We start from the raw sequence: 20,031 nt of genomic DNA on the forward strand, positions 1-20,031 counted from the left end.
TCAAGAAGTGAAATGTTTAATGAGTGCAAGAGACTTGCTATGTTAGTTCCAAAAGTAATGCAACCTATTTTGTTTTTATTAAAAAAAAAAAAAGTTAAAGAACTACAGAGATTAAAATCAGTAACCTTTTCAGCTCCATAATTTATTTTTCTACATAGTCACCAACTTTCTAAATGCATTTTTGTAAGCGATGGTATGGTAGTCGTGCATGGGTGTGTCATTCACATATCTGTTTCCACTCTGAAATCAACAAACCCACCTCCTAACTGTGCTAACATCAACTGCATTGGCTTCATAAACGTTCAACAGGCACCGGTGAATGTTGAGTGGTTCAATTTTTTTCTGCATTCACTGACACATCTCTGCGACTGATACATTTCTATGACGGGCGTTGTCTTTTTAGAGTCTCACACCGTTAATATCTGCAACAGAGAGGTGAAACTTTCAGATCATGAATGCATAAGTTCAGTCATCATAACAATGCATTTTGCAATTCCCTCTGATCCGTGTAGGTGGAATAAAAATAGGAGGCATTACTGTTGGAACGCCGCTTGTAAAAAAAGATTACTTGATTTGCTTAGTTATTTCATAGAGTTTTTTTTTTAATGTACTTGAGTAAGCTGCTGGAATCTGTGTTAAATAGAGCAGTAGTCAACCACCTCAGCAAAAATAACCTCCTCAGTGACATGCAATATGGTTTCTGTTCTGCTAGATCTACAGATCTGCAGATGTGCTAACAGTTATATTTCATAGGATTAGCGAATCTCTCGATGGAGGCTTCCTTTCTAGGTTAATTGCTCTTGACATATCAAAGGCCTTTGAAAGGGTATAACATCAAGGTCTACTCTACAAGATCACCAGTTACGGTATAGCTGGAAATGTCTTCTCAATTATTAAACCATTTCTCTCTGATAGGTTCATAAGAGTAGTGGATGATTAGCAGAAGCTCACAGTATTAATGCTGCAGTCACTCAGGGGTCCGTCCTGAGCCCAACTTTCTTCCTGATCTATATCAATAATCTCTAAAATCACATCCTAAAATCATTCGTAGGCATTTATGCTGACGATACTACCATCTATAGCAACACTTCAAAGGTTGTAAATGACCAAGTTCTCTCTGATTCTCTCTCTTCTGATCTTGAGCATATTGTGCAATGGGGAAAGAGGTGGCTGGCTAATTTTAATGCATCTGAAACCAAGCTTCTATCTTTACACTCTTATCCCCGTCTGGCATGAGTTGAAATGAATGGTTTTCGTCTTGGGGAGGCTCCATGTTTTGACAAGCTTCTGGGTCTGACCTTTATTCCTGATCTGAAATGGAGCACATATATATAAAACCATTGCCAAGGTTGCTAGAAAAATGGTGGGATCATTCTATCGCTCCAGTAGATATCTCACTACTGATGCAATTCTCTACCTGCATAAGAGCCAAATGCGTTCAAGGATGTAGTACTGTTACCACATCTGGGCAGGAGCTGCTGGAAGCAAATTATTCTGCCTTGACAGAGTTCAAAATAGATATTTTAGCCTAGTTGGGGGGGGGGGTTCTCTTCCCTGCAACATCTTTCCCACAAAAGAGACATTGCGAGCTTGTCTCTGCTTTATCGTTATTTTCATGGCAAGTGCTCGTCTGAGCTTCAATCTATGGTTCCCCCTTGCCAAACTTTCATCAAAAACACTCATCTAGCTGAAACCACTATCAATAATTTTCCCTCACTCTTCATCTATGCCTAAACCTAAACATAGATTCCATGAACAACGTCTTTCTAAGAACTGCACACCTGTGGAACTTTCTTCCGTTTCCTTGCTTTCCAGCTGACTACAATATGATCGTCTTCAAGTCCAATGTAAACAAGTTCTTGATGAGCCGTCCCCTGAAGTAATCCAATTTACCAAATTTCCACTACTAACGTTTACTACAATATTGTCTCATTGATTACAGTACACTCATTAACACTTATCCTTGAGTGGCCTCCAGTCCTTGATAAATATGGGTATGAAGTATGCTGGTCGATGGAAAGGAAACCTGGCTAATGAGTGCTAATAATTTTCTGTGACATTTGCAGTATTGGATACACGAGAAGTGGAATTACATGTAGGTTAAAAGAGAACAAGGAATTTATATGAAAAAGTGAACAGAGACAAATGCAAATTCAAATATGGAAAAAATATGTCAGGTTAGGGTAAATTATATTTAACTGATAGATGAAACTGACAATTTTGAAAATGAGAATAGTTTGTAGAATAGGGGCTTCACTCTTCTAAAATAAGTGCAATCATTTTTGCATTTATTAATAATAAAAAATGTTTTTCATGTGTGCTACTATGGATGCCCCCCACAGAGTGTTAGGAAGTGATTCATAAGTAAGTAAAAAAAAAAAAAAAAGCCATTACAATGGTTAGAAACGATCCATCAAGATGCACAAAGGCGGTCAGAAATAGTATAGGTTAGGGTTATCAGCTTAGAGTGACTGAGAGGGTGAGCCATTTTCCACTTATCGGGACTCGTAGGGTTTCTGAATTTGAGTAAAAAAATGTAAAAGTTTTCAGTTATTTTGAGACAAATTTTGGGATAGTTGATGACAATTTGCGGCTCAGAGCAGATCAGGAAGAGTTTAACAGATGAGGAGATGAGCTAACTTTAACCAAACAACAATGATGGCCTTGAGAGAAAAATTATCTCAGTTGGGTTTTAGTTGATTCACTAAGACTTAACTAAAATATGGACGTTATAGTTTGGAGAATCGTTTTCCATGATGACATCAGACACACACACATGTACAGAGCTCTTTTTTTTTTTTTTTCAACTGAATTATACCAACAACATGTCTTGCGTTGGTTTTATTGTAGTGTGACCACAAAGCCAATCATCGAGCTACATATGACCATAATGCAGCACTCAGCATAGAATGGCAATCTTATTGGATGGTGTGTAAAAACAAGGTCAAACGGTGAAAGAAAAGTAGGATTAACCGTTACATGTTTTAATTTTAATTTTCTGTAAAAATAATTTACATAAAAATTTTCTCTGGTATACATGCAAAGATTTGTTACATAAGAAGTGAGTGAGAACATGGATATAGGGAAAGAATATTTGAATGAAAAAATATTTGAATGGAAAAATATTTGAATGAAAGAATATTTGAATGAAAGAATATTTGAATGGAAGAATATTTGAATGAAAGATTTGAATGGAAGAATATTTGAATGAAAGATTTGAATGGAAGAATATTTGAATGAAAGATTTGAATGGAAGAATATTTGAATGAAAGATTTGAATGGAAGAATATTTGAATGAAAGATTTGAATGAAAAAATATTTGAATGGAAAAATATTTGAATGAAAGATTTGAATGAAAAAATATTTGAATGGAAGAATATTTGAATGAAAGAATATTTGAATGAAAGATTTGAATGAAAAAATATTTGAATGGAAGAATATTTGAATGAAAGAATATTTGAATGGAAAAATATTTGAATGAAAGATTTGAATGAAAAAATATTTGAATGGAAGAATATTTGAATGAAAGAATATTTGAATGAAAGATTTGAATGAAAAAATATTTGAATGGAAGAATATTTGAATGAAAGAATATTTGAATGGAAGAATATTTGAATGAAAGATTTGAATGGAAGAATATTTGAATGAAAGATTTGAATGGAAGAATATTTGAATGAAAGATTTGAATGAAAAAATATTTGAATGGAAGAATATTTGAATGAAAGAATATTTGAATGGAAGAATATTTGAATGAAAGATTTGAATGGAAGAATATTTGAATGAAAGAATATTTGAATGAAAGAATATTTGAAGGGAATAATATTTGAATGAAAGAATATTTGAATGGAAGAATATTTGAATGAAAGAATATTTGAATGGAAGAATATTTGAATGAAAGATTTGAATGGAAGAATATTTGAATGAAAGAATATTTGAAAGAAAGAATATTTGAATGAAAGAATATTTGAATGAAAGAATATTTGAATGGCAAACGTATATTTGGGTGAAAGAATATTTGAATGAAAGAATATTTGAATGAAAGAATATTTGAATGGAAGAATATTTGAATGAAAGAATATTTGAATGGAAGAATATTTGAATGAAAGATTTGAATGGAAGAATATTTGAATGGAAGAATATTTGAATGAAAGAATATTTGAATGAAAGTATATTTGAATGAAAGAATATTTGAATGGAAGAATATTTGAATGAAAGAATGTTTGAATGAAAGAATATTTGAATAGAAGAATATTTGAATGAAAGAATATTTGAATGAAAGACCATTTGAATGGAAGAATATTTGAATGGGAGAATATTTGAATGAAAGAATATTTGAATGAAAGAATATTTGAATGGAAGAATATTTGAATGAAAGAATATTTGAATGGCAAACGTATATTTGGGTGACGAGACTACTAAATTGTTCATAGATTTTGTTACCAATGGAGCACAGGGTGGACCTGGTGCTAATGTGATCGCAAGAATTAGAAATGGATGGAGTAAGTTCAAGGAACTTTTTTTCTTCTTTTTTTAACACAGGAATCACCGCTTATCAAGATCCGGAAACCACTCGAGGATAAAGGTTAAGCTTCTGCTATTATTAACCCCAATAATAGAAATTTGGTTAGAAAACAAGGATTAATTTTGGATTGTATTTTCTCTCCCTTAGTATAATTCGTCTAAAAAAATGAAAACATAAAAATACTTAAATTGCACTTGTACCAAAATTATTTTAAAAGCAGTGAAGAAAACTCCATAAAAAACAGTGAAAATCACCCACTGCCTACTTTTGGACTTGAAAGTAAGTTTGAAAAGTCTATCTACTCCACTTCCTGACTGGTCTCCTAACTTAAAATGTCCCAAACATTAATATTGTAACCCTTTTCCCTCTCCCATTGCAAAACTCATTCATGTTCTGCAGGGCAGGGAACAAAAACGATAAACCCCACTCTAAAACAACCAAACCAAACACTACAAACTTAGTGATTGAAGATACAAAGAGCTTGAAGAATAAAAACCTTCTACAAAATAACATTGGATGCAACATGAATACTATTTCCAAAATAACTGGATTTGGCATTAAATAACCAGAAAAGGTTGATATGCCATAAAATAACCAAACCAAACCAAATCAAACCAAAGTTTGGAAAGTAGAGAGGAAGAAAGGGTGACATCTAGACTTGTGCTATATGTGTTACCTATTAGTATGGGGTTGAGGTTTCAGATAAAATTATTAATATACCTAAGATGCAGAGTAGGATATTGTTAAACCGAAGTAATCTATAATATAAAAGCGTAAATGTGTGTGTGTATGTGTGTGTGTGTGTGTGTGTGTGTGTGTGTGTGTGTGTGTGCATTTTTTTTGTGTATGTCCGGCAAAGACTTTTTCCGGGGGGGGACGGTTAATAGAACCTTTTATATGCTATCTAAATTATAATATCTACGATTTACGAAACGAGCTTGCGCATATCTTTAATTTCGGCGATTTTTACCTGCTATTTTCGAGATATTTCTTGGTTTATGCATGTTTGTTTGGCTGTTCAGTATAAAAGTGAAACTGAATCCATAGCAAAAGAAGCCCCATGGCACTTCGCCAGGGACATCCAGAAAAGCAATGAGGTTTGATGAATATGGGAGAAACCCCTTATATCAGACAATTGCAATTCATTTGGACACTCCCCTATTTATGGGGAGCCAACATCTTGTGGAAAACGCAAACACTGGCTTGCAGCCAAAGTTAAGTTTCCCCATATAGCATGATGTTTGAACTCATTAAGTTCATGCACCTGTCATTCAACTTTTTAATCGTTGAATTAAAATGCATTTTATTCCTCTTCCGTTGTGGCCGAGTGGGTAAGATGCCAGTGTTTTTTTTCACTTTCTTTTCCACCTTCGCATCAAGGCTTCGGGTTTGAGCCTACCTTCCTACCAAAACTTTTTTTTTTCTTTTACACCTCCAAAACACCCAAAAAATGCCGGGCACCCCTGCTAGTCTACTATATAAATCTCAACTGTCTGTTTAAATGTATGTATGTATGTATGTATGTATGTATGTATGTATGCCTAAATCTTTCGACAGAGGTGACAGATTTTCACAAGATCATTTTAAAGCTCGACCCTTCAGACGACAAATATCGAAAAATTGGCTCAAAAACATTAATTCCTTCACCCTTAACTGGACACTTTTCTACAGGAAGGGGTCGCTTTTTTCGCAAATATTTTTTAAAGTCATCCCCTCTTTTTGATTGACTAGCCTTGATTTGACAATGGACGCAACAGCAAAGACATCAAGTTTTTTTTTTTTTTCACCTTCTTTTCCTCCTTCGTGGTACAGGTTCAAGCCTGTCTGCTTACTACCACTTTCTTTTTCTTTTTGCCCAACACACACCTCTAAACACCCGGGCAACGCCAGGCAACAGGCTAGTAGTAGAAGAAAGAGAAAAAGTGTGTGTGTGGGTGGGGGGTAGAAGGAAAATATTTTGAAAAGGTGTAGAGACAGTGTGTGGTGATAAATCGTTGCCCTAAACAGTTTTTTCAATAATTCAAATCATTTTATCTTTTAAGATCATGACATGCTGAATGTTTTGGGATTGAAATTAGTTTAGTATTACATAGATGTTCGTTCATCAGACCGGCAAGGACCATCTGATCATCCTGGATAGATGATAGATGACAAATACTGAATTGTGAAGCAAGGATTACACAATCCCTTGATTCTAGTGGCAAAGAGAATTCAGGATGACTAAAAGCAATGTCAAGATAAATGGAGAGCACATACAACACCTAGTATTCCCAAATGGTCACCCATTTTAGTAATGACTAGCAAATTATAGAGTTTTATCGTATTTGTTAATGTTGAAGACTTCTTAAAATCCAGGGGAGGTAACTGCAGTCTGTTTTGACAAAATAATTGTACTCCATTATTTTAAAATAGAAAATGACGGACTGCTAATGTCTATGTCTTTTTTGTGTAAAAAACAGTTCTTGCAGATTTTCTGCTTGATCATCGGATCGTATTTTTAAAATTTTTTACTAATTTCGACATGACACGTAATTATATAACCCCATTATATTGTACTAACCTGGGTGTTTGGAGGTGTGTGTGGAGAGAAGTGTTAAAAAAAAAGTGGTAGTAGGCTCGAACCCGTGATGCGAAGGCAGAAAAGAAAGTGAAAGAAAATCTGACGTCTTAGTCGATGTCTCCATGACGCGACCAGAAGTCAAAAGCGTTGAAATTAACCGAAGGCAATCCAACAGTGACGATGACTTACTAAAATGTCAACGAAAAAAATCGACCCCTCCTTGTACAAAACGGCCGAGTTTAGAGTGCAGGAATTAATGTTTTTGGCCAATTTTTCGATATTTGTTGTCTGAGACCTTGATCTTCAAAATGATACTGATCTTGTCAGGATCCGTCGCCTCTATCGAAAGTTTTTGCGAAAAACATACATACATAAATTTAAACAGACAGGTGAGACTTTTATTATAGACAAGCACTGTCTTCTAAATTAAAGACATAAAATAAGTTTACCTCTCAGGAGATTAATTAACACTTTTGTTTTTATCAAATTAGATCTTAAATAACCGATTGCAAACTAACTTTAGTCTCAAATTGGTATGAAAGTCTGTACTTATTAAGTTAATACTTTTCGAATCGGATTTTTACTTTAGGCTGACAAAATAAGAGAGATAACTTATATCAACTCATTTTTAGATATGTTTTCAACAATTATCGAAAAATAATACTTCGCTAAAAGAGATTGTTGACACAAAAGTCGGTGCTTGTGTAGATTGGTAATCTTTTAAACAAACGCATTTCAATTGTAAGCATTATTATGTACTTACGTGTCGTGGCGAAATTTAGTATACATTTTTTAAATTACAAAAAATGTTCCAGTAGAAGATTTGGTGGACGTATTTTTAACAAAAAATCAGCCACAATATCATATTGAAATGCATTGGTTTGCATCGAAAATGATTCTCGTATTATGGATGCACTCTGGCTAATAGAATTCTGATGAAAATTCAGTCAGAGACAACATCAGGATCCATTTTTTTCTGGGCTAATTTGCATGAGGTAAGCAAAAATGCATCAGGTGCAAAGCCACAAATCAATGAAATGAGAACATGTACAATCATCTTGTGTATTCTGAGTAAAACTAACGCCAACTTTTTAAACAGCTCCTGAGATTTCCTGCTCTCATTGTTGGAGGGGAGGACATGCAATCTTGCAAGCACAGTAAACAACTGCAACCAAAGAAGAGGACTTCATGCAGACCATAAAATCCTAAGACATAATCTTCATGATCTACCTGCAAACACACAAAGCAGCAGCAAGGAAATCTTGTTCCATTTTTGATCAGATAAAATCTTAATATCAAAATCTTCTTTAAGTCAATCAGAAGCACAGAAAACATGCACCTCTGCAACATTTAAAAAGAGAAATATTCCAATATTTCATCCTTAGCGCTGATTTCTATATTTGAACCAAATGTATCAGCTTAATCTCTTTTTGTTTTTTATTCAACACAAGCAAGCACAAGCTAAAACTCTCATCCCAATGAGAAAGTACCACAAAATTGTGAATACCTAAACTAACGAAGTGAGAGAAGAAGAAAGGTATGTCCACCATTTCATTGTACACAAACCAAATTATTTTCCTAAGGTAGAACATTCTACCAAACATTATGCCTCCATTCAATTTCAAAAATGGATACCCCTGTAAGGGTAGCTGCGCGAGTAATTGTGAGGCAAAGGTTGGTCAATCACCAACCACACCTCTTCTGAAATAGCACCGCTTGAGTCGAGTGGCAAGGAGAATTGCTTAATGATTGAAAACAATACCTTGCAAAAATTAAGCAAGATCCACAATTCACAAAAACATTGTGGGGAAGAAGCGTACTGCACCAAATCATAATTTTATACGATAACTGCAAACAATGCTGAGATAAGTGGAGAACACATACAGCACCTGGAATTCCCAAATTGTTACCCATTTAAGCACTGACCAGGCTCAACGTTGCTTAACTCCAGTGATTTAACAGGAACCAGTGTGTCAACATGATTATGCCATTATGGACTCTCACAATGACTACTAATTTCACACATTACTTTAATCTCATAATGACTACTAACTTCACACATTACTTTAATCTCACAATGACTACTAACTTTACACATTACTTTAATCTCACAATGACTACAAACTTTACACATTACTTTAATCTAACAATGAGTAAAGACTCTACACATTACTTTAATCTCACAATGACTACTAACTTTACACATTACTTTAATCTCACAATGACTACAAACTTTACACATTACTTAAACCTCACAATGAGTAAAAACTCTACACATTACTTTAATCTCACAATAACTACTAACTTTAAACATTACTTTAATCTCACAATGACTACAAACTTTACACATTACTTTAATCTAACAATGACTACTCACTTTACACATTACTTTAATCTCACAATAACTGCTAACTTTACACATTACTTTAATCTCACAATGACTACAAACTTCACACATTACTTTAATCTAACAATGACTACTAACTTTACACATTACTTTAATCTCACAATGACTACTAACTTTACACATTACTTTAATCTAACAATGACTACTAACTTCACACATTACTTTAATCTCACAATGACTACTAACTTTACACATTACTTTAATCTCACAATTACTACTAACTTTACACATTACTTTAATCTCACAATGACTACTAACTTTACTGATTACTTAAATCTCACAATAACTACTAACTGTACACATTACTTTAATCTCACAATGACTACTAACTTCACACATTACTTTAATCTCACATTAACTACTAACTTTACACATTACTTTAATCTCACAATTACTACTAACTTTACACATTACTTTAATCTCACAATAACTACTAACTTTACACATTACTTTAATCTCACAATAACTACTAACTTTACACATTACTTTAATCTCACAATTACTACTAACTTCACACATTACTTTAATCTAACAATAACTACTAACTTCACACATTACTTTAATCTCACAATAACTACTAACTTTACACATTACTTTAATCTCACAATTACTACTAACTTTAAAAATTACTTTAATCTCACAATAACTACTAACATTACACATTACTTTAATCTCACAATAACTACTAACTTTACACATTACTTTAATCTCACAATAACTACTAACTTCACACATTACTTTAATCTCACAATGACTACTAACTTTACAAATTACTTTAATCTCACAATGACTACTAACTTCACAAATTACTTTAATCTCAAAATAACTACTAACTTCACGCATTACTTTAATCTCACAATAACTACTCACTTTACACATTACTTTAATCTAACAATGACTACTAACTTTACACATTACTTTAATCTCACAATGACTACTTACTTTACACATTACTTTATCTAACAATGACTACTAACTTTACACATTACTTTAATCTCACAATAACTACTAACTTTACACATTACTTTAATCTCACAATGACTACTAACTTCACACATTACTTTAATCTCACAATGACTACTAACTTCACACATTACTTTAATCTCACAATAACTACTAACTTTACACATTACTTTAATCTCACAATGACTACTAACTTCACACATTACTTTAATCTCACAATAACTACTAACTTTACACATTACTTTAATCTCAAAATGACTACTAACTTTACACATTACTTTAATCTCACAATGACTACTAACTTCACACATTACTTTAATCTCACAATAACTACTAACTTCACACATTACTTTAATCTCACAATAACTACTAACTTCACACATTACTTTAATCTCAAAATAACTACTAACTTCACACATTACTTTCATCTCACAATAACTACTAACTTTACACATTACTTTAATCTCGCAATTACTACTAACTTCACGCATTACTTTAATCTCACAATGACTACTAACTTTACACATTACTTTAATCTCACAATGACTACTAACTTTACACATTACTTTAATCTCACAATGACTACTAACTTTACACATTACTTTAATCTCACAATAACTACTAACTTCACACATTACTTTAATCTCACAATGACTACTAACTTCACACATTACTTTAATCTCACAATGACTACTAACTTCACACATTACTTTAATCTAACAATGACTACAAACTTCACACATTACTTCAATCTCACAATGACTACTAACTTCACACATTTCTTTAATCTCACAATAACTACTAACTTTACACATTACTTTAATCTCACAATGACTACAAACTTCACACATTACTTTAATCTTATAATGACTACTAACTTTACACATTACTTTAATCTCACAATGACTACTAACTTTACACATTACTTTAATCTAACAATGACTACTAACTTCACACATTACTTTAATCTCACAATGACTACTAACTTAACACATTACTTTAATCTCACAATGACTAAAAACTTTACACATTACTTTAGTCTCAGAATGACTACTAACTTTACACATTACTTTAATCTCACAATGACTTCTCACTTTACACATTACTTTAATCTCACAATAACTACTAACTTCACACATTACTTTAATTTCACAATAACTACTAACTTCACACATTACTTTAATCTCACAATAACTACTAACTTTACACATTACTTTAATCTCACAATGACTACTAACTTTACACATTACTTTAATCTCACAATAACTACTAACTTTACACATTACCTTAATCTCACAATGACTACTAACTTTACACATTACTTTAATCTCACAATAACTACTAACTTTACACATTACTTTAATCTCACAATGATACTAACTTCACACATTACTTTAATCTCACAATGACTACTAACTTCACACATTACTTTAATCTCACAATGACTACTAACTTCACACATTACTTTAATCTCACAATTACTACTAACTTCACACATTACTTTAATCTCACAATGACTACAAACTTCACACATTACTTTAATCTAACAATGACTACAAACTTCACACATTACTTTAATCTAACAATGACTACTAACTTTACACATTACTTTAATCTCACAATGACTACTAACTTCACACATTACTTTAATCTCACAATAACTACTAACTTCACACATTACTTTAATCTCGCAATGACTACTAACTTTACACATTACTTTAATCTCACAATGACTACTAACTTTACACATTACTTTAATCTAACAATGACTACAAACTTCACACATTACTTTAATCTCACAATAACTACTAACTTTACACATTACTTTAATCTAACAATAACTACTAACTTCACACATTACTTTAATCTCACAATGACTACTAACTTTACACATTACTTTAATCTCACAATGACTACTAACTTTACACATTACTTTAATCTCACAATGACTACTTACTTTACACATTACTTTATCTAACAATGACTACTAACGTTACACATTACTTTAATCTCACAATGACTACTAACTTCACACATTACTTTAATCTAACAATGACTACTAACTTCACACATTACTTTAATCTCACAATTTCTACTAACTTTACACATTACTTTAATCTAACAATGACTACTAACTTTACACATTACTTTAATCTCACAATGCCTAAAAACTTCACACATTACTTTAATCTCACAATGACTACTAATTTCACACATTACTTTAATCTCACAATGACTACTAACTTCACACATTACTTTAATCTCACAATGATTACTAACTTTACACATTACTTTAATCTAACAATGACTACTAACTTTACACATTACTTTAATCTCACAATGATTACTTACTTTACACATTACTTTAATCTAACAATGACTACTAACTTCACACATTACTTTAATCTCACAATGACTACTAACTTCACACATTACTTTAATCTCACAATGACTAAAATCTTCACACATTACTTTAATCTCACAATGACTACTTACTTTACACATTACTTTAATCTCACAATGACTACTAACTTCACACATTACTTTAATCTCACAATGACTACTGTTACGACCCGGAATGTCTAGGGGTAAAAGTCGTAACGCTGGGAAGATACCGGGGTGTTGTTCCTCTATCATCTCAGTGTTTTCTGAAGTGTTTGGCTTGGGTGGGGAACAACTCTTTCGCCGGCTAGATCATTCCCGAGTAACATCGAGATACCCTACATGGGTAGGCTATCGACTATGCCTACTTCCACTAGACCACGTACTATGTTCGAATCAAGAGAGATTAGGTTGATTGGTACGTTAATATACCTTTCCCCAATTCCGCGAATTATGACGGATTCTCCTGTCGCCGTCTGTGACTCGCATGGCATAATCTGTTTTAAAACCAGCGATTGGGTTGCTCCAGTGTCGCGAAGGATTTTTACTTTCCGCCAATTCGTGTGGTCATTTATCGGATATATCAGACCATCCGACACAAATGGTTGGAACTCCTCCCTGATTTTATCGCCGTTGTTCTCTGCAGGGGGTTGGTAGGTGGTGATAAAGCCTTGCGGTTTACCAAGTGGTCTTTTCATCGAGTTCACATTTTTCCTTGCAGGGCAGTTCATTGCAATATGTCCAACCTTCCTGCAATAATAGCACGTTATAGGCCTATGTGTCTTTGTCATTTGATAGGTGGGTGGTCGGATCGAGTTGTTTGGGGATCTGTTTCTAATGTCAGGGGGTCGATATATCTTACCGTCTGGACTATGCCCTAAGCTGTGGGTAACGCTACTTGTTTTCCGGGAGTTCGAGCGGCTCTCGGATAATTTTAGGGGTTTATTTCCCTCGAATGCATGCGTCAGGGCGTACTCGTCGGCAAGGATCGCCATTTCGTATATTGTGTCAATCCGCCTCTCGTCCAGGAATAATTTTAGTTCACTAGGGAGGCAGTTCTTGAACTCCTCCATCAAGATCATTTGACGGAGTTTTTCGTAATCAAAGGTGGCATCTTTAGCCGAGGTCCACCTATTGAAATGAGTTTCTTTCTGATGGAAGAATTCGACGTACGTCTGGTCTTCTTCCTTTTGGCATGACCGAAATCGTTGCCGATATGCCTCAGGCACTAACTCGTAATTATGTAGGATGGCACGTTTCAGGCGGTCGTAGTCGGTGCAATCTGCTAAAGATAGGGAGGTATATACTTCCTGTGCTTTTCCTTTCAGCGCCGTCTGTAGCAGCATCGGCCATGCATCCCTTGGCCATTTAGCGCTCAAAGCTATCTTCTCAAAATGTAGGAAATACCCATCCACATTTTCTTCGTGGAACGTCGGTACGAGCCGGATATTTCTGGGGATGTCGAATTCTTCCCTTCTTTCCTGACGTGGTTCAGGTCTGCTCTCTGTCAAAATCCGCAACACGGACTCGTCCACTAGGTCATTATCGACCAAATGTTCTGTCACTATCTCAATTAGTTTGGCTTTCCGCATACCCGGTCTGTAGTCTAACTCATACTCTCTCGCTATCGATAATATGTCATCTTTTTTCATCTTGCATAGTTCTTCAAATAACGGTGACTCTAGGAATGCTTGAACCAGTGCCATCTTTTTTTTTTTTTTTTAAACACCTCTTGTTACTTTAAATGTGTTCACTGTCTAGTGTCTTTGGGGGAGGATAATCCCGGACGAGAGCCCCATTTATGTTACGACCCGGAATGTCTAGGGGTAAAAGTCGTAACACAAAATATAAAAAAAAAATTATTTAAAAGAAATTAGTTTTCCCGGGATTTTAGATACGGGAGGGATATATCCATTTTCTCGAAAGACATTTATAAACACAAGACAGGAAAAACACATCCAAGTAACAATACCGAGGCCAATGGAAAAATTAACACAATTTTATTTACATATATAAAAATATATTGTAACGAAAGTAAAAGATAATGTGTAACTGGATGAACAAAAAAACTTGAAATAGATTCGAGAGAGAATTTCCGCGCAAAAGAAATAAACAGCTCACACCCTGTCGTCTGCTTTTAACTCCAAAATGGAAGGATATCCTTTTTGTGTTTTTGTTTTTATAGTTGTTTTCATATATGAGAGAGGGATATATAGAGAGAAAAATAAACAATCGTCTCACTCAGCGCCGGGTTTTAAATATTTCTGTCGCATTCCTTTCTTTTGAAACAATTTAATTCCTTCGTCTACATCGTCGTTCATCATTATCGCCTTTTTTCGTTTTCTCTCGTCAAAATATATCGTTCATTTCTTCGCCGTCATCAGCACTACAAACGCCGTCACCATCGCCAACAATGTCGCTTCCCTGACCTTCTTCCTCGGCTGCTATATCGTAACTCTCTCGTCACCCTGCGCCGCTCCTTTCCCTCTCTCTAATGGTATACCTTTCTCTCTCTCTTTGGCGCCCCCTCTCTCACTGTATGTACATGCATCTCTCTCGTGTCACTCGCTCAATAATACGCGAGGCGGATGCCTGCAGCTTTCCCTCTCTCTAGTTTCATATCTTCTCTCTCCCCCTCTCTCTTTCTTTACAGTTTATAGGCGTCCCCTCGCTGTATTTTCGTATGTTCTCTCTCTCTCTTTTTTTCTTTTTCCGGATGTTTACAAATTCACTGAGAGCAGACGACAATATAAAGCACGATAAAACAGAATTTTCACTCCCTACTTTTTTTTTTATAATATTAAAAGTAATTATTGTCTCAAATTATATACTTTTTTCACATATTTGTAACACCCGCCCACCCCCCATATTAGAAAAAAGAAAATCTTTTCCAAAGATTTTTTTTTTTTTTTCTGGGGTGACCTTTTCGATTTCCACATCATGTTGCACGATGGTCGTTTGTTTAGGAACGTCGGGAAAGAGATGGCTATAGCTCCGAATGAGGATGGTCATATCGTTCCTTCTGCTATTTGTTAAATGAGATAGTACAGGTGTAAGATTGGCTAATATCTCTGAGTTTGATAGCCTCGGAGGTTGGTTTTCTTTCCCCGGGATCCTTTCACTGTCCTCCCCGGGTCCTTTTATGGAAGTGGGCAGAGTTGTGACTACAATAAGGTTTATTTTATCCCTTTCAAAATACGGTTTGAGCATATTGATATGGCACATCTGTGTCGCCTTTCTACGATCAGGAATATTTATTATATAGTTTAGTTCACTGACCTTCCGAGCAATGGTGTAGGGGCCGTGGAACCGAGCCTTAAGTGGATGACCAGATAATGGTAACAAAACAAGCACATTGTCTCCGACTTTAAAAGTCCTGGGGGTAGTATTTCGGTCATAATGTTGTTTCATTCTGGCTTGAGCTGTTCGTAATCTTTCACGTGCCAGTCGGCTAGTTTCATATAGTCGGTTTCTGAACCTTGACACATACTCCAGTATGGGTTCACAGGTGACTCCTTCCTGCAGCCATTTTTCTTTTAACAATGCTAGGGGTCCACGTACTGAGTGGCCAAATATTAGTTCGAACGGGCTGAATCCTAGAGACTCCTGTGTGGCGTCTCGTGCTGCAAACATCAAAAAGGGAATACCCTCATCCCAATCTTTCTGGTGACTAAGATCCGGATCTTTCTGGTGACTGGTCCGGATCATGGTTTTCAGTGTAGAGTGAAATCTTTCTAGGGCACCTTGGGACTGGGGATGGTATGCGCTTGACTTTACGGTTTGTACGCCCAGCACACTCATGGACTGTCGAAACATCCTGGACATGAAATTCGATCCTTGATCAGACTGTATTACCCTCGGTAGTCCGACCATGGAGAAGAAGTTGAGAAGAGCCCTTGTGATTTTCTCAGAAGATATGTTCCTGAGCGGGACTGCTTCTGGAAATCTGGTAGATGCGCAGAGGATAGTGAATATATACTGATTTCCTCGTTTGGTCTTAGGAAGTGGACCCACGCAGTCGACTAAAACGCGGCAAAATGGTTCTTCAAAAGCGGGTATAGGATGTAGGGGGGCGATTGGTATCTTCTGATTCGGCTTGCCTGCCATCTGACAGGTGTGGCAAGTTCGGCAAAAGTTGGATACATCTTTCCAGACTCCAGGCCAGTAAAAATGTTTGGTGATCCTATCATAGGTTTTATGGACGCCTAAGTGGTCTCCCAAGGGGGTTTCGTGCGCTATTTCCAACACTTCGGCCCTACATGCCTTTGGTAACACTAGTTGGTATATCACCGGCCAGTCTTCGTGAGCTGGGGATTGTGGAGGCCTCCATTTCCTCATCAGTACACCATTTTTTATAAAATATCCAGAGGGTATTTTTTCCAGTTCTTCTTTGGGCAGTGCTTCTTCGAAGAGGGGGGAAATCCCATCATCCTTCCACTGTTCTTGTATGATCTGTTGCCGCGAAGCGGGAACTTGTAGGGAGGTTTCGTTGGTATGGGTATTATTTGGATCTGTGGGTGGCGAGTTGAGCTTCCTCTCAAGATTCATTAATGATTTCGATAGGTTGATTTCCTCATCTTCCCTGAACCGATCTTTTGCCTCTAACCTTTCCTCTGCTGTTCTTTTTGCAGACTGGGCACGGGTTACTGCACACGCTGGGAAGATGCCGGGGTGTTGTTCCTCTATCATCTCAGTGTTTTCTGAAGTGTTTGGCTTGGGTGGGGAACAACTCTTTTGCCGGCTAGATCATTCCCGAGTAACATCGAGATACCCTACATGGGTAGGCTATCGACTACGCCTACTTCCACTAGACCATGTACTATGTTCGAATCAAGAGAGATTCGGTGGATCGGTACGTTAATATACCTTCCCCCGATTCCGTGAATTATGACGGATTCTCCTGTCGCCGTCTGTGACTTGCATGGCATACTCTGTTTTAAAACCAGCGATTGGGTTGCTCCAGTGTCGCGAAGGATTTTTACTTTCCGCCAATTCGTGTGGTCAGTTATCGGATATATCAGACCATCCGACACAAATGGTTGGAACTCCTCCCTGATTTTATCGCCGTCGTTCTCTGCAGAGGGTTGGTAGGTGGTGATAAAGCCTTGCGGTTTACCAAGTGGTCTTTTCATCGAGTTCACATTTTCCCTTGCGGGGCAGTTCATTGCAATATGTCCAACCTTCCTGCAATAATAGCACGTTACAGGCCTATGTGTCTTTGTCATTTGATAGGTGGGTGGTCGGATCGAGTTGTTTGGGGATCTGTTTCTAATGTCAGGGCGTTGATATATCTTACTGTCTGGACTATGCCCTAAACTGTGGGTAACGCTACTTGTTTTCCGGGAGTTCGAGCGGGTCTCAGATAATTTTAGGGGTTTATTTCCCTCGCATGCATGCGTCAGGGCGTACTCGTCAGCAAGGATCGCCATTTCGTATGTTGTGTCGATCCGCCTCTCATCCAGGAATAATTTTAGTTCACTAGGGAGGCAGTTCTTGAACTCCTCCATCAAGATCATTTGACGGAGTTTTTCGTAATCAAAGGTGGCATCTTTAGCCGAGGTCCACCTATTGAAATGAGTTTCTTTCTGACGGAAGAATTCGACGTACGTCTGGTCTTCTTCCTTTTGGCATGACCGAAATCGTTGCCGATATGCCTCAGGCACTAACTCGTAATTATGTAGGATGGCACGTTTCAGGCGGTCGTAGTCGGTGCAATCTGCTAAAGATAGGGAGGTATATACTTCCTGTGCTTTTCCTTTCAGCGCCGTCTGTAGCAGCATCGGCCATGCATCCCTTGGCCATTTAGCGCTCAAAGCTATCTTCTCAAAATGTAGGAAATACCCATCCACATTTTCTTCGTGGAACGTCGGTACGAGCCGGATATTTCTGGGGATGTCGAATTCTTCCCTTCTTTCCTGACGGTGTTCAGGTCTGCTCTCTGTCAAAATCCGCAACACGGACTCGTCCACTAGGTCATTATCGACCAAATGTTCTGTCACTATCTCAATTAGTTTGGCTTTCCGCATACCCGGTCTGTAGTCTAACTCATACTCTCTCGCTATCGATAATATGTCATCTTTTTTCATCTTGCATAGTTCTTCAAATGACGGTGACTCTAGGAATGCTTGAACCAGTGCCATCTTTTTTTTTTAAACACCTCTTGTTACTTTAAATGTGTCCACTGTCTAGTGTCTTTGGAGGAGGATAATCCCGGACGAGAGCCCCATTTATGTTACGACCCGGAATGTCTAGGGGTAAAAGTCGTAACACAAAATATAAAAAAAAAAATTATTTAAAAGAAATTAGTTTTCCCGGGATTTTAGATACGGGAGGGATATATCCATTTTCTCGAAAGACATTTATAAACACAAGACAGGAAAAACACATCCAAGTAACAATACCGAGGCCAATGGAAAAATTAACACAATTTTATTTACATATATAAAAATATATTGTAACGAAAGTAAAAGAGAATGTGTAACTGGATGAACAAAAAAACTTGAAATAGATTCGAGAGAGAATTTCCGCGCAAAAGAAATAAACAGTTCACACCCTGTCGTCTGCTTTTAACTCCAAAATGGAAGGATATCCTTTTTGTGTTTTTGTTTTTATAGTTGTTTTCATATATGAGAGAGAGAGATATAGAGAGAGAAAATAAACAATCGACTCACTCAGCGCCGGGTTTTAAATATTTCTATCGTATTCCTTTCTTTTGAAACAATTTCATTCCTTTACTTCGCACTGATAACATGGACTTGGTGGTGACTTACTTTGATTTTCAATGAATTGTCTTTTCTGTATGTAAGGGAATAATTTTCTTTTGTTTTCATTTTTTCTGGCAAATAAAGTTTTGACTTCATCTGTCTTTCTTATGTACGTGATGCTGAATCTGTCTTTCTTATGTACGTGATGCTGAATTCTTCAATGTTCTTTTAATCTTTTTTAACACTAATCACTCATTGGCAGTCTTTTGTAGTGTCACGTTTGGCTCACTTTCTAATTTAGCTAAAACTCTGCATCAAATTTTTTAGTCTTTTGCTGATATCAATCATTGTACATGTATCAAGAATTTGGAATCGTTCAGCAAGTTTAGAATCATCACAATGTTTGTTGACTTGATGTAAACGTTAAATAGTCCTCATCATCTTTCTTGGTTAAATTCGGGCATTTTCACCATTTATGAAGTAAAAATGTTTT

The 20,031-nt window shown here is 35.9% G+C and overlaps 2 protein-coding genes across 2 annotated transcripts; both read right to left on the reverse strand.

The window, feature by feature from the left end:
* Window positions 1–13,172: 13,172 nt before the first annotated feature.
* On the reverse strand, window positions 13,173–14,540 carry LOC145241625 (uncharacterized). Its single transcript, XM_080104707.1, has one exon. It carries the CDS (start codon window positions 14,538–14,540, stop codon window positions 13,173–13,175), a length of 1,368 nt encoding a protein of 455 aa, XP_079960833.1.
* Window positions 14,541–17,606: 3,066 nt separating this feature from the next.
* Window positions 17,607–18,974, reverse strand: LOC145241626 (uncharacterized). Its single transcript, XM_080104709.1, has one exon. It carries the CDS (start codon window positions 18,972–18,974, stop codon window positions 17,607–17,609), a length of 1,368 nt encoding a protein of 455 aa, XP_079960835.1.
* Window positions 18,975–20,031: the final 1,057 nt, after the last annotated feature.

This window comes from Euprymna scolopes, chromosome 20, assembly GCF_053919585.1.
Source record: "Euprymna scolopes isolate OS-2025 chromosome 20, ASM5391958v1, whole genome shotgun sequence".
In the NCBI taxonomy this organism is placed as follows: domain Eukaryota; kingdom Metazoa; phylum Mollusca; class Cephalopoda; order Sepiida; family Sepiolidae; genus Euprymna; species Euprymna scolopes.